This window comes from Hyperolius riggenbachi, chromosome 10 (assembly GCF_040937935.1).
Source record: "Hyperolius riggenbachi isolate aHypRig1 chromosome 10, aHypRig1.pri, whole genome shotgun sequence".
Taxonomy (NCBI): domain Eukaryota; kingdom Metazoa; phylum Chordata; class Amphibia; order Anura; family Hyperoliidae; genus Hyperolius; species Hyperolius riggenbachi.
The window spans coordinates 224,766,867-224,781,029 of NC_090655.1; the positions used below are offsets into that span (position 1 = coordinate 224,766,867).

At 50.9% G+C, this 14,163-nt stretch overlaps 1 protein-coding gene across 1 annotated transcript in view; it reads right to left on the reverse strand.

The window, feature by feature from the left end:
* Positions 1–14,163, reverse strand: part of LOC137536841 (proto-oncogene tyrosine-protein kinase LCK-like) — a 369,228-nt gene that overhangs the window by 261,264 nt on the left and 93,801 nt on the right. The window contains exon 3 of the mRNA XM_068259030.1: positions 9,290–9,397. Coding sequence (XP_068115131.1) covers positions 9,290–9,397 — 108 coding nt within the window. The remainder of the gene's footprint in view (positions 1–9,289; positions 9,398–14,163) is intronic.

The window sequence follows — 14,163 nt, forward strand, 5'->3', positions numbered from 1 at the left end:
TCCGCCTGCCCTTCCTCAACTCAGTAGGGCAGGAGTCAGTGCCATCCGTGACGTTACGGTCGGCTGACCGTCACATTATAACAGGCCACTTACCCATTAGGGGATATACATATATATACATGGAGGATTTGCAAAGGCAGATAGACCAGCTGACCGCGGTGGTCCAGGGCCTCGCCGACATGGTGACCCCGTTAGCACAGGCTGCGGCTGTGGCCATCCCTCTGGGAGATGAGCCGGATGATGTTGCTGACCCCCCAGTGGCTCCGGCGGCCCTGGCGGCTCCGCCGCCCGTCCTACCTGTTGCAGAACCCAAACTTCCACTCCCTGAGAAGTTTTCAGGAGACCGTGGCATGTTTAGCAACTTCATGAACTCTTGCATGATGTATTTCTTCGTAAGGCCGCGAGCCACGGGGACGGAACCACAGAGGGTGGCCTTGGTAATCTCGTTGCTACAGGGAGATCCACAGGCATGGGCCTATAGCCTTCCTCAGGGGCATCCTGCTCTCGCCTCAGTGGAGGAATTCTTCCAGGCTATGAGTGTGCTGTATTCAGACCCAAATATTACCGCCACCGCATCACACAAGATCAGGGCCCTAAAACAAGGGAAAAACACGGCTGAAGTGTACGCGTCTGAGTTCAGGAGGTGGTCGGTAGCCTCCAGATGGAACGATCCAGCGTTGGTGGATCAGTTTAACTTCGGGTTATCAGAGACATTTAAAGACCACTTGGTCAACTACCCTCCGGCCGAGACGCTGGGTGAAGCAATCACCCTTGCCATCAGGGTGGATTGCCGGATACGTCAGAGACGCTCAGAGCGGTCAGGAGCGGTGATTGTTGCACCCGTGGTGGCGGGCCTGCTCAGCCCACCTATGTCCACCGAAGAACCCATGCAGATCGGAGCATCTAAGTTGTCGGCTGCAGAGAAAACACGCAGGCGATCCCAAGGACTATGCCTTTACTGTGGAGGTGCCGGCCACATGGTCCGCACCTGCCCCGAGAAGAAGTCGGGAAACGCCAGCGCCTAGATGAGTTGGAGGAAGTTCATCCGGGCGGGCAGATAATTCCTCTTAAAGACCAACGTTTTCTAGTACCTTTCAGTCTGGACTGGAAGGAAAAGGGGATAACAGGGCAGGCTTTCATTGACAGCGGGGCTGCAGGGAATTTTCTGGATATATCCGTAGCCGCACGGTTAAATATTCCCTCGCTGCCTCTCCAAAGTCCGTTGCGGGTCATAGCCATCGATGACTCACCATTAGAGTTAGTCACCCCTGTGGCGATGACCCCGGAGTTGCACCTGAAAATCAGGGCTCTGCATTCAGAGAAGATAACTTTCTTCTTACTGAACATGCCATCCACACCGTTAGTGCTCGGATTGCCGTGGCTGAAACAACACAATCCGGTGTTGGATTGGCATACGGGGCAACTCGTTAATTGGTCGGGGTTCTGTCACCAGAATTGCCTTCTAACATTACCTATCCTCAGCACCCAAATAACTTTGTCGCAGGTGCCCTGGCCCTACAGGGAATTTGCCGACGTATTCTCACCTCAGGCAGCGGAGGAGCTGCCTCCACACCACCCCTACGACTGCCAGATAGATCTCCTGCCGGGAACCATGCTCCCTCGGGGTCATTTGTATACAGGGCCGGCCCTAGACTATTTGCCGCCGGAAGCAAAAAAAAATTTTTCGCGACACCTCCCCCCCCGGTGGGGGGCGCGCTCTGGGGGGCTGCCGAGCTGGAGGGGTAGCTGGCAGGACGGGGGTATTGGGCCTAGCGGCGGGGAGGGGGTTGTACCCCCCCTCCCTCGCCTGGGTCCCCCGTGCTCCGCTCCCCTCCAGCCTTAAATACAAGCAGCCGCTATGTGTAAGAGGCACGGGCGGGTAGGACTCACCTCTTCCTCGTTCCAAGCGTGCGCTCCACTGACATCACTTCCTGCAACGCTGCAGGAAGTGACATCAGTGGAGCGCACGCTTGGAACGAGGAAGAGGTGAGTCCTACCCGCCCGTGCCTCTTACACATAGCGGCTGCTTGTATTTAAGGCTGGAGGGGAGCAGAGCACGGGGGACCCAGGCGAGGGAGGGGGGGTCCGACCCCCCTCCCCGCCGCTAGGCCCAATACCCCCGTCCTGCCAGCTACCCCTCCAGCTCGGCGGCCGGCTCCCTGCACTCACGGACGGGCGGGTGCCGCCCCTGGAATTTTGCCGCCTGAGGCAAAAGTTTCACCCCGCCTCATGAGCGGGCCGGCCCTGTTTGTATAGTTTATCGGGCCCTGAGCGCTCAGCGATGCGGGAGTATATCCGGGAAAACCTGGAGAAAGGGTTCATCCGGCCCTCCAGCTCTCCGGCAGGGGCGGGATTCTTCTTCGTGGAGAAGAAGGATGGTGGGCTCAGACCCTGTATTGATTATAGGGGGCTGAACACGATCACTATAAAAAAAACGTTATCCACTTCCATTGATCGAGGATCTATTTGGACAGGTGGCCGGGGCCCGGGTGTTCACTAAGTTAGATCTGAGAGGGGCGTACAACCTCATTCGTATGCGGCAGGGGGACGAATGGAAGACTGCGTTTAATACTCACGACGGGCATTATGAGTATTTGGTAATGCCTTTCGGGCTCTGCAATGCCCCCGCAGTCTTCCAGGAGTTCGTCAACGACATCTTTCGAGACTTCCTCGGGAAGTTCGTCATTGTCTATTTAGATGATATTCTCATCTACTCCCCGACCCTCGCAGAACATCGACACCAGGTCCGCAGGGTGCTGCAGAAACTGAGGGAAAACCGCTTGTACGCCAAGCTCGAGAAATGTATTTTTGAAACCAACCAGGTACCATTTTTGGGGTACGTGTTATCGGATTCTGGGCTGACCGTGGATGCGGCAAAGGTGTCCGCGGTCCTCAACTAGCCACAACCCGGCAATCTCAAGTCTCTCCAGAGATTCTTGGGATTTGCCAACTACTATAGGAGGTTTATCCAGGGATACTCATTGAAGGTGGCGCCTCTGACCGATCTGACTAAGAAGGGAACCGATCCCAGTCAGTGGTCACCTCAAGCTCAGTTGGCTTTCAAGACCCTGAAGGAAGCCTTTTGCTCCGCACCCATTCTCACGCATCCAGACGTCACCCGTCCCTTCATTGTGGAGGTGGATGCCTCTGAGATTGGGGTAGGAGCGGTCCTCTCCCAGTATTCGGGAAGCCCAGAAAAATTACATCCCTGTGCCTATCTGTCCAGGAGGTCTTCCCCGGCGGAGCGGAACTACGATATTGGGAACAGGGAGTTATTGGGAATAAAGTGGGCATTTGAGGAGTGGAGACAATGGCTAGAGGGGGCAGCTCACCCAGTCACCGTGTACACAGATCATAAGAATCTGGAGTACATCGAGTCCGCCAAGAGGTTGACTCCCAGACAGGCTCGGTGGGCGCTATTTTTCTCCCGGTTTCATTTCACCATCACATACAAGCCAGGCCCTAAGAATGTGAAGGCAGAAGCCTTGTCACCAGCATTTAGGCCCAGTCCCGCCGAAACCCGGACTCCCGAGCCAATAGTGCCCCCGCAATGTGTTGTAGCAACTATGTCCACCTCAGTGCCAGACACAGATTTAATTAACATTCTTTCTTCCTGTCAAGGTGATGCTCCTTCGGGAAAACCTGCCAGGCGGATGTACGTTCCTCCCCAGTGGAGGCTCAAGGTCTTACAGCAGTTCCATGACGATAAAGCAGCAGGTCATCCGGGGGAAAACAAGACAAGGGAACTGCTGTCGCGTTGGGTATGGTGGTCATCGCTGAATCAAGATTCAAAGGCGTTTGTGAAGGAGTGTGCCACTTGTGCCCGCAGTAAAGTCTCCCGGACTGCGCCCAGTGGGCTGCTACGGTCCTTACCCATTCCATCTAAGCCCTGGTCTGATATATCCATGGACTTTATTGTAGACCTTCCTGCCTCCAAAGGGTATACCGTTATTTGGTCACTGTAGACCGATTTAGCAAGATGGCCCATCTTGTTCCTTTGATTAAACTACCTTCAGCAAAAGAGTTGGCTGAGCTTTTCATTTCTCATGTGTTCAGACTCCACGGGGTGCCAGAAAGGATTGTCTCCGACAGGGGAGTCCAATTTGTCTCTCGGTTCTGGCGTGCTTTTTGCTCCCGGCTGGGGGTCACCTTGTCCTTCTCATCAGGATTCCACCCCGAGACCAATGGCCAGACCGAGAGAATAAATCAGTTGGTAGAGCAGTACTTGCGGTGCTATGTGGCCAGCAACCAGGAGGAATGGGCGGCGTACCTTTCATTCGCAGAGTTCGCCTTGAACAACCAGGTGAGTTCCTCTGCGGGCAGGTCTCCATTTCAGGTAGTTACCGGACTGAGTCCAAAGTTTTCTCCGCTGTCAGGGACTCCATCGAATCTACCCGCCGTCAAGAACTGGGTAACCCATATGGCGGAAGTATGGAAACAGGTTCGGGTGAACTTGAGTAAGGCCGTAGACAAACAGAAACGCTCCTTTGACAAACGTCGGTCCCGGGAACCGGACTTGTCTCCGGGGGATCTAGTTTGGGTGTCCACCAGGAACATTCCGTTGCGACAACCAACACCCAAGTTAGGTCCACGATTTATCGGACCGTTCCCTATCATTAGGAAATTGAAATGGAAGTGACCTATAAGGTTAAGTTACCGGACTCCCTCAGAGTCAGAAATTCCTTTCACGTGTCTTTACTGAAACCAGCAAAAAGAGTCTCAGACCTCCACGTCCCCACCACCTCCCGTGTCAGTATTAGGTGAGACAGAATACGAGGTAGAGAAAATTTTGGACTCAAGAAGGGTTAGGAACTCTTTGCAGTACCTGATCGACTGGAAAGGGTATGGACCGGAGGAGAGATGCTGGATTCCGGCGAGACAGGTGCATGCTCAAGAGTTGATTCAGGAATTCCATGCTAATTTCCCCAACAAACCAGGGGTAGAGTGCCCGGAGGACACTCCTCAGGGGGGGGGGGGTAGTGTAACGATACAAACTGATCCCCATGCCTGTGACGAGCCGGGCTCTTCCGGCTTGCGTTCCACGCCGTCTCAGGCAGGCAGAGGCGTGCGTTCCAGAGGACGCACGTGATGTATGCGTCCAGCCTATGCGAGCAGGCGGCAGGCGTACCGGAAGTGACGCGACGGAACGTACGCGTCTGACGCAGCGGAAGTGATGCATGCGGAGGGCTTATAAGCGTTTCCGGAATGCGGCTGCACGCCTTTTATAGCGTGTATTTTGCCGCTTGTAGGCTAGTGTGAGCTTGCTCCAGAACTTGCTACTGTACTAAGTTATTGTTTGGTTACTGAGTCCCAGCGTTGCTCTTGGCTAGTGCAGCCTCAGTTCCTGGCTGCTGTGACTTAGTTCCTGGTTACCATACCTGACACCTGTGCATGACCCGGCTTGTATTTAGACCACTCTCTGTTTTGTCCTTTGTACCTCAGCCATCTGACACCAGTATTTGACCCTGCTTGTATTCCGACCATTCTTTGTCTCGTCCCTTTGTACCTTAGCCATCTGATACCAGTATTTGACCCGGCTTGTATTTAGACCATTCTCTGTCTTGTCCTTTGTACCTTAGCCATCCGATACCAATACTGACCCGGCTTGTATCAGACCATCCGCCTGCCCTTCCTCAACTCAGTAGGGCAGGAGTCAGTGCCATCCGTGACGTTACGGTCGGCTGACCGTCATAATATCTACACCCACCAAAAACTGAGCGCATCTCATAATCAGCAAAAAGCTGCAAAGAGTTACCAGAGAGAAAGATTCACTGAGAGACTCTCGCCATAGGCACATAAACGAGCATAACTAAAATAATCATATTAAAAAAAAAAAAAGGAAAAATAAACTGACCAAACTCCAAAAACAGGACCTTAAAGAGAGAGACATATCCTAAGTAGTGAACACTAATAGTTCTCAGAACGTATTATGTAGAGAGCAAATATATATGAAAACAGCATTGAAATCACGAAGCCATCCTATTATTGTGCCTATAGGGAAAAAAATGGTTAGATTTAACCCACATGTTATAGCAGGGGAACTGCCATAAAAATATGTTATATAAGCATACTATAGCAGAAAATATTGCAGCGAGAGAAAGGCCAAGCGATAAGCATCTAGCCTGAGAGTGCTTAAAAATGATCCCCAAAGAAAAATAGTGTACCAAGTCAAGCTATAAGCATAACTGTAAAAGTCATAAATGTAATGACCAGGAGATCATTATAAGCGAACCTAGCAACTGGAAAAATATATAAAAATATCAGTCCTCAGGTCTAGGAGAAGCATGAGGTGCCTTGGACCTAGTATCAAGCCAGTCACAGACTTCCTTTGGAGTTGTAAAAAAAAAAGTATTTATCCTAATCTTGAAAGCATCAGCTGATAGTTGGAGTCCTGTCTCTGAATTGAGACAACAATGCATATAATGACATCTTATTACTAAAGTTTAGAATGAAATCACACTTGGAACCAGGGGCGTAGGGCCTGTGGTCGCAACGGTCGCCACGGCTCCTGAAGAGGCGGGGGAGGGGCCCGGGGGGGCCCATGTCTTTTTGTGGTGCCCGTGCGGCCCGTGCGCGCTATTGGGAGGGGGAAGCCGCAGCCGCGGCGAGGGCAGCCCGACCTCTCCCTCCCTCCCTTCCTCTCCCCGGCCCCCCCCCCCCTTCAAATGCAGAGTGCGCGGCGCACGGAAGCGCTGTAGTAGGCTGAACTCACCTCCATCCCTGCGTTCCAAGCGCCGCTGATCTCCTCCCGCTGTATAGATGCTGATACACACTGCTTCCGGCTAAACAGGAAGCAGTGTGTAACAACATCTATACAGAGCGGGAGGAGATCAGCGGCGCAGGGATGGAGGTGAGTTCTGCCTGCTACAGCGCTTCCATGCGCCGCGCACTCTGCATTTGAAGGGGGGGGGAGGGGCCCGGGGAGAGGAAGGGAGGGAGAGGTCGGGCTGCCCTCGCCGCGGCTGCGGCTTCCCCCTTCACTATGGGGGGCACCTACCTAATCCTGGGGGGCAGCTACCTACCTAACCTATCCTGGGGGGGCAGCTACCTACCTAACCTATCCTGGGGGGGAAGCTACCTACCTAACCTATCCTGGGGGGGGCAGCTACCTACCTAACATATCCTGGGGGGGCAGCTACCTACCTAACCTATCCTGGGGGGGCAGCTACCTACCTAACCTATCCTGGGGGGCAGCTACCTACCTAATCTATCCTGGGGGGGCAGCTACCTACCTAACCTATCCTGGGGGGCAGCTGCCCACCTAACCTATCCTGGGGGGGGGCAGCTACCTACCTAACCTATCCTGGGGGGCAGCTACCTAATCTATCCTGGGGGGCAGATACCTAATCTATCCTGGGGGGCAGCTACCTAATCTATCCTGGGGGGCAGCTACCTACTCTAATCTATCCTGGGGGGCAGCTACCTACTCTAATCTATCCTGGGGGGCAGCTACCTACTCTAACCTATCCTGGGGGGCAGCTACCTACCTAATCTATCCTGGGGGGGGGGCAGCTACCTACCTAACCTATCCTGAGGGGCAGCTACCCACCTAACCTATCCTGGGGGGGGGGGGGCAGCTACCTACCTAATCTATCCTGGGGGGCAGCTACCTAATCTATCCTGGGGGGCAGCTACCTACTCTAATCTATCCTGGGGGGCAGCTACCTACTCTAACCTATCCTGGGGGGCAGCTACCTACTCTAATCTATCCTGGGGGGCAGCTACCTACTCTAATCTATCCTGGGGGGCAGCTACCTACTCTAACCTATCCTGGGGGGCAGCTACCTACTCTAACCTATCCTGGGGGCAGCTACCTAATATAACCTATCCTGGGGAAAGCTACCTAATCTATCCTGGGGGGCAGCTACCTAACATATACTGGGGGGCACCTACCTCATCTAACCTATCCTGGGGGGCAGCTACCTAATCTATCCTGGGGGGCAGCTACCTAATCTATCCTGGGGGGCAGCTACCTAACCTATCCTGGGGGGCAGCTACCTACTCTAACCTATCCTGGGGGGCAGCTACCTACTCTAACCTATCCTGGGGGGCAACTACGTACTCTAACCTATCCCGGGGGGGCAGCTACGTACTCTAACCTATCCCGGGGGGCAGCTACCTACTCTAACCTATCCCGGGGGGCAGCTACGTACTCTAACCTATCCCGGGGGGCAGCTACCTACTCTAACCTATTCTGGGGGGCAGCTACCTATTCTATCCTGGGGGCAGCTACCTAATCTAACCTATCCTGGGGGAAAGCTACCTAATCTATCCTGGGGGCAGCTACCTAACCTATACTGGGGGGCAGCTACCTAACCTATACTGGGGGGCACCTACCTCATCTAACCTATACTGGGGGGCAGCTACCTAATCTAACCTATACTGGGGGGCACCTACCTATCTAACCTGGGGGCACTTACTTGTCTAACCTGTATTCGGGGCACCTAGCTAGCCTATACAGGTGGCAACTATACTGGCTACCTATATTGGAGGCACCTACCTAACTAACCTATACTGGGGGCACCTATTCTGGCTACCTATATTAGAGGCACCCACTAGCTAACCTGTACTGGGGGCACCTATCTATCTAACCTATACCGGCGGCGCCTGCCTATCTAACCTATACTGGGGGCAACTATACTGGCTACCTATGCTGGAGGCACCTACCTGGCTAACCTATACCGGGGGCAACTATACTGGCTTACCTATGCCTGGCTACCTATACTGGGGGGACCTATAGCTGGCTATAGGGATTTGGATATGTGTGTGCGTCGGGTGTTGCCAGGGAAGGGGGGCTGTTGTTGCCGTGGGGGGGCCCACATCCAGATTCCGCATCGGGGCCCAGAGGTTTGTAGCTACGCCACTGCTTGGAACACTGCACTCATATAAGGGACTACTCAATTCTCAAGGAATTTATGCTGTTTAAAATTTCATGCAAAGGTCCATGTACAAGCACCAAATAACCAACAGTGTGCTGCTGTATTCAATATACACAATATACAATAAAATCACACTTGGAAAACTGTACTCATATAGAGGACTACTCAATCCTCAAAGAAATTATACTGTGAGTCAGTTAATATTTCGTGCAAAAGTCCATGTACAAGCACCACATACACACTACAGAGTCTTATATCATGTAACAGGTGTGGAGCACTGCTATTCTGTGTGTGTACCACTCATAGACATAAATAGAAGATAATAGCTGTGCTACTGTTTGTGCTTGTGTGTCTTTCAGTATAAAACAATCAACGGGTAATACAACACCCCCCGTCAGGTGGGGACTCACCGGTTGCTGCGGCCTTCAGGGCCCGACGTCGCGTTCGGGGTATTGGCCACCCCACAGCCTCTCGGGCACCTCCCGTCCAGTCCTCCAGGAACTCAAGTTCATCACCAGCTGTATATGATAAAAATGGAGACTCCTCATCGCGTAAAAATCTACTTATGGCTTTATTCGTTTTTTTAAAAGGTATGCATATACATGCAGAAATAATCAGCAAAAACGTAAAAATTTCCAGTAATAAGTGTTCCCAACATGGGATAGTGACAACTCAATATGAGCAATTAGGGATCACTTAAAGCAAAGTAATGCACTTAGCTGGGGTGGGTAGAGCACCCAGGGACCACCTAACAGCCTGCCCGGTGTCCACAGATGTCACTCCCGCTATCAGTGTTAATACTGCTCAGTGGAAGGAATAAAAACAGCTCCTACGTGAATACCGCCGGTCGCGTCCGACTCTGCCCAATGTTTCATTGCTATGGCAACTCCTCAGGGGCTAAGGAGCCACGGCGTGTGACGCCTTAAATAAAGAAACAGCCTATGCGACCAGTAGCGTATTTAGGTAAGACAGCGCCCATGGAAAATACTAAAATTGCGCCCCCCCCACACACACATACAGACACACACACCTGCAATCAACAGCATCCTGTCTAACAGGGATGGTCGTAGTCAGCCAACTTCGCTGCGATGGAACTACGCGTAGTTTTCCGCGAATACGCTTTGCAAACTACGGCTACAAAACCAGTAACTTCGCTACGTTTGCATTTCATAGACTACGCATTAAAATACGGAAGCTTTGCATAGTGCGAAGCATAGTTGATGCGGACGCTTATGTCCTTATGCGGAAAAATGTCCGCAATAATCCGCTAACTATGCGCCTGTTTGAACTAATATATGCGTATATATCACCTTCCAATGCGGAATTGTATACGTATAGAAGGGCAATAATATTTCTGAGCATGTGCAATGACCCGTATAGATGCAGTTACCGCACGCGTAGTTGACTTCGCAATACATACGTCAACTACGCGTAGCGGGCAAAGCTTCGCATAGCGGGACTACGACTACGCGGAAATACATATGCAAAGTTTTTAAACTTCGCCTATGAACTACGATGCGTAGTTGCGGACTACGATACGTAGATTCGCGCTAGCGTAGTTTATGAGCAACCCTGCTGTCTAACCTTTTTGGACAGGCTAACCCCATCATGCAGAAAGAACACATGTGCACACACAAATAACAGAATGTAACATTCACTATGAAATAAATTAGGCTATCCTTGATCCTCTGCCTCGAGTACTTTAAAGAGAACCTGAACTGAAAATAAAAAGTAAAAATAACAATACACAGGTCATACTTACTGTCAGGAACCGGCCCCGTGGCAAACCTGCAGATACGGTTCCCAACTGCAGGTTTGACCAGATCGAGAGGGGAAGCAGCCTTAGTCGAGCTAACACAAGGCTGTGACCCCTCAGAACACTTCTCACTGTCACCGCTAGCTGTTGCTAGACACTTCCACTCTGCTGTCGAGTGATCTGCACACAATCCGCGTGTTAGGGATGAAGGATTTACCTTAGCGGCGGACAGCAGCGCGACCGCCGCTTCCGCATCTGACGCCATGGCGGCTGTCGCCGCATCATCGCAGGCGTCCCTCTTGCCCTCCAGCAGAACAGTTCTCTCTGCTGCGCATCAGTACAGGTCGGCACGCTCGCGCACGGAGCGGCAGGACCTTTATGGGCTTAGGAGACGAGTCAGCTGACCGGCCGGTCAGCTGATATCTGACTGCTGTTTCTCTTCGCTGATTGGTGGAACTGTTCTGGGCGGGATGCTTGGATTTGCCTGTCTGCATTTAAGCTTGGAGTTGTCAGTAGCTCATTGTCTGCTGTTGCTGAAACTTCGCAGTGAAAGCTCTCAGACCTTAGTCAGATCCTTGTGTGCTTGAACCGGCAGGACCCCGGGGATTCGCACTTAGCTTAGGATTATTATTATTACTGTTATTGATTATTACTGTGTTTGATCTTTTGCCTGTACTTCCAACTATTCTCTGCTTTACGATTCTGTACCTCTGCCAATCTGATCTGTTGCCGACTTCTGCCTGAATACTCACTCCGATTTTGTCTAACGATTCTGTACCTCTGCCTTACCGATCTGTTACTGACATTGCCTGTACAACCACTCTCTTATTAGTGACAGTCCCTGTCTCTAAGGGCTATCACTTTCTGGTGTTCCTGAATAATACTGTGCACGCAATCACGTGTGATCACACTTTGAATAAAATACTGACTATTGTGCTGATAGAGCTAGTACTGATCATCAGTTACATCACTGATCATTACATAACAGCAGACCAACATTATGGAGGCTTTATGCCAGCAGGTTCAGGCCTTAACCACAGCAGTAAACCAGTTAACCATCACTGTTAACTCACAACAGACACAATTGAATCTTTTGTCTGATGCTGTACGTACTCTGCAGGGGCCTGCTTCGTCGGCACCTCCCACTCATGTCTTGGAGCCCAAGATGGCTCTCCTGGTAAAATTTTCAGGAGATAGATCAGATTGTAGAAACTTTAGAAACAGATGCATGTCTTATTTTGATATGAGACCTATTGCATCCGGTAAAGAATTACAGCGGGTTACTCTGATTAAAACATTGTTACATGGTGACTCGCAAACCTGGGTCTATAGTCTTCCTGACGGACATGAAGCCTTGACGTCCGTGCAGGAATTTTTTTTAGGCCATGGCGGTCATCTATGACGACCCTGACATTGCTGCCACTGGAGAAAGGAAGTTGAAAAACCTCCGCCAAGGGTATGGTACTGCAGAAGATTACGCTTCCGAATTTAGGAAGTGGGCAGTATCTTCTCGTTGGGAACATTTTGCACTTTTAGATTGTTTTCTCACAGGGTTGTCTGAATCAGTAGCTGACATCATGATCAGTCATCCTGAGCCAAAGACCCTTGATGAAGCCATTGCCTTGGCTATTAGAGTCGACCGAAGAATTCGGTACCATGAGCAGGGCAGATCTCGTGCTGCTCCCAAGGCTGTTGTTTCCAACCCCTCGGTCACGACTAGTTCTGATGAGCCTATGCAAATTGGCCACTCCAAACTATCAGAGGCTGAGAAAACTAAGATAAGGAAGGAGGGTCTTTGCTTATACTGTGGGGAGAATAGTCATTTCATCCAAAAGTGCTGTAAGAAGTCGGAAAACTTCTCCGCCTAGGTGTAGTGGGAGGTACTACCCTAGGCAAACCTGTTTTACCGTAAAAGAATGCTAAAATGTTATTACCTTGTTCAATTACATGGGAGAATCAAGTTTACTGTACTCAGGCCTTTATTGATTCATGCTCTGAAGCAAACTTCATTGATCTAGATCTAGCTTCAAAGTGGAGTATCCCAATTCTTCCCATGGAAAGGCAGATCTATGTAACTGCCATAGATGACTCTTCCTTACAGAACAAACAACCTCTCTCACAGACCCCTCTCCTCACTTGTCATGTGGGGGTCCTGCATAGGGAGGAGATACAGTTTTACGTATTGACCATATCCTCCTCTACTATAGTCCTTGGTCTCCCTTGGCTATGTAAACATTCCCCTCAGATTGATTGGAACATGGGGCAATTGTTGGCCTGGTCCCCAGCTTGTCAAAAACACTGTCTAGAGAGAATTACCCTGTGTTCTGCTGAGGTTCTGTAATGATCTGCGGGCAATTTCCAGTCAGCGCACACCACGTGCACTGAAGCAGAAGGAAATCCCCACAGTCACAGAAGCAAAGTACCCAGTATATATTTGTAGAGGAGAATTCCAACCAGCAGATGGAGCTGTGGAGTACAGAGGAATAAGTCCTCTGTACAGCCACAGATGCCAGATTGAAATTGCACGATTAAGCAAGACTGGGAAACAAAGTAGCAACTCAGAAGAAAGCAAGAACAGAGACAGACTATTTGGGGCTTGATTTACTTAGAGGTGCTAACCTATTTAGCACGTCTAAAGTCTTAAGGCGCGCTAACCAGGGTGCTAAGTAGGTTAGCACCAGTTTTCTCAATCAGATTGTGCGCTAAGTACTGCGCGTAAAGTTTTGCGCGTGCAAAGTCCTATGCGCACGCTAAGTCCCATAGGTTTTAGTGGACACTTCACGCGGAGCGCGCTGCGCTCTCTGTAGTGCGCGCGCAAAACTTTGCGCACGGTACTTTGTGCACGATCACTACTTCTCACATTTCAACTGAGTTTAGACGTGCTAAGGGCCAGTACTAAAGTTACCACCGTTTTGTAAATCAAGCCCTTTAATGTCTACCAATCTAGTCGCCACCCAACGACGGTAGACATATCACATCAGAACAGACCAGAGTAAGAAAGCTAATCGCAAGAGAGGTGATTGCTATCAGCAACACAAGACTGAGCAAAGACAGAGCATGAATTGAGTAAGGAAGACACAGCAAATAACTACAATCTGAACGCCAAGGAAAATGACAAATGAACTGACTAAACGCGGTCACCGCACGTTATGCGCAACAGTGACAAGCGCGTTAATAGTACGGTCATCGCACGTTAAGCGCAACAGTAACAAAACGTACCAACCCTGACTAAAATGGAGAACAAAGACAAACAGATAGCGGGAACGCTTGCTAATCGGTTGTCTCACACCAGACAACAGCAAGCGTTCGTTCCAGACAAAACAGACTGAAGGAGTAACCAGTAGCAACCGCAGCTAAGGTTATACCGCCTCTAACCGCCTCTAACGCTAGGGCGAATGCGATCTAGGAACAGGACAGGATGATTTACTATCTGCCACCGCAGGAGATAGTACAATCGCAAGAACAGGACAAGACAAAACAAGACTTAGGCAGTACAAATAATATACAACCTGACTGCACTAGGAGGAG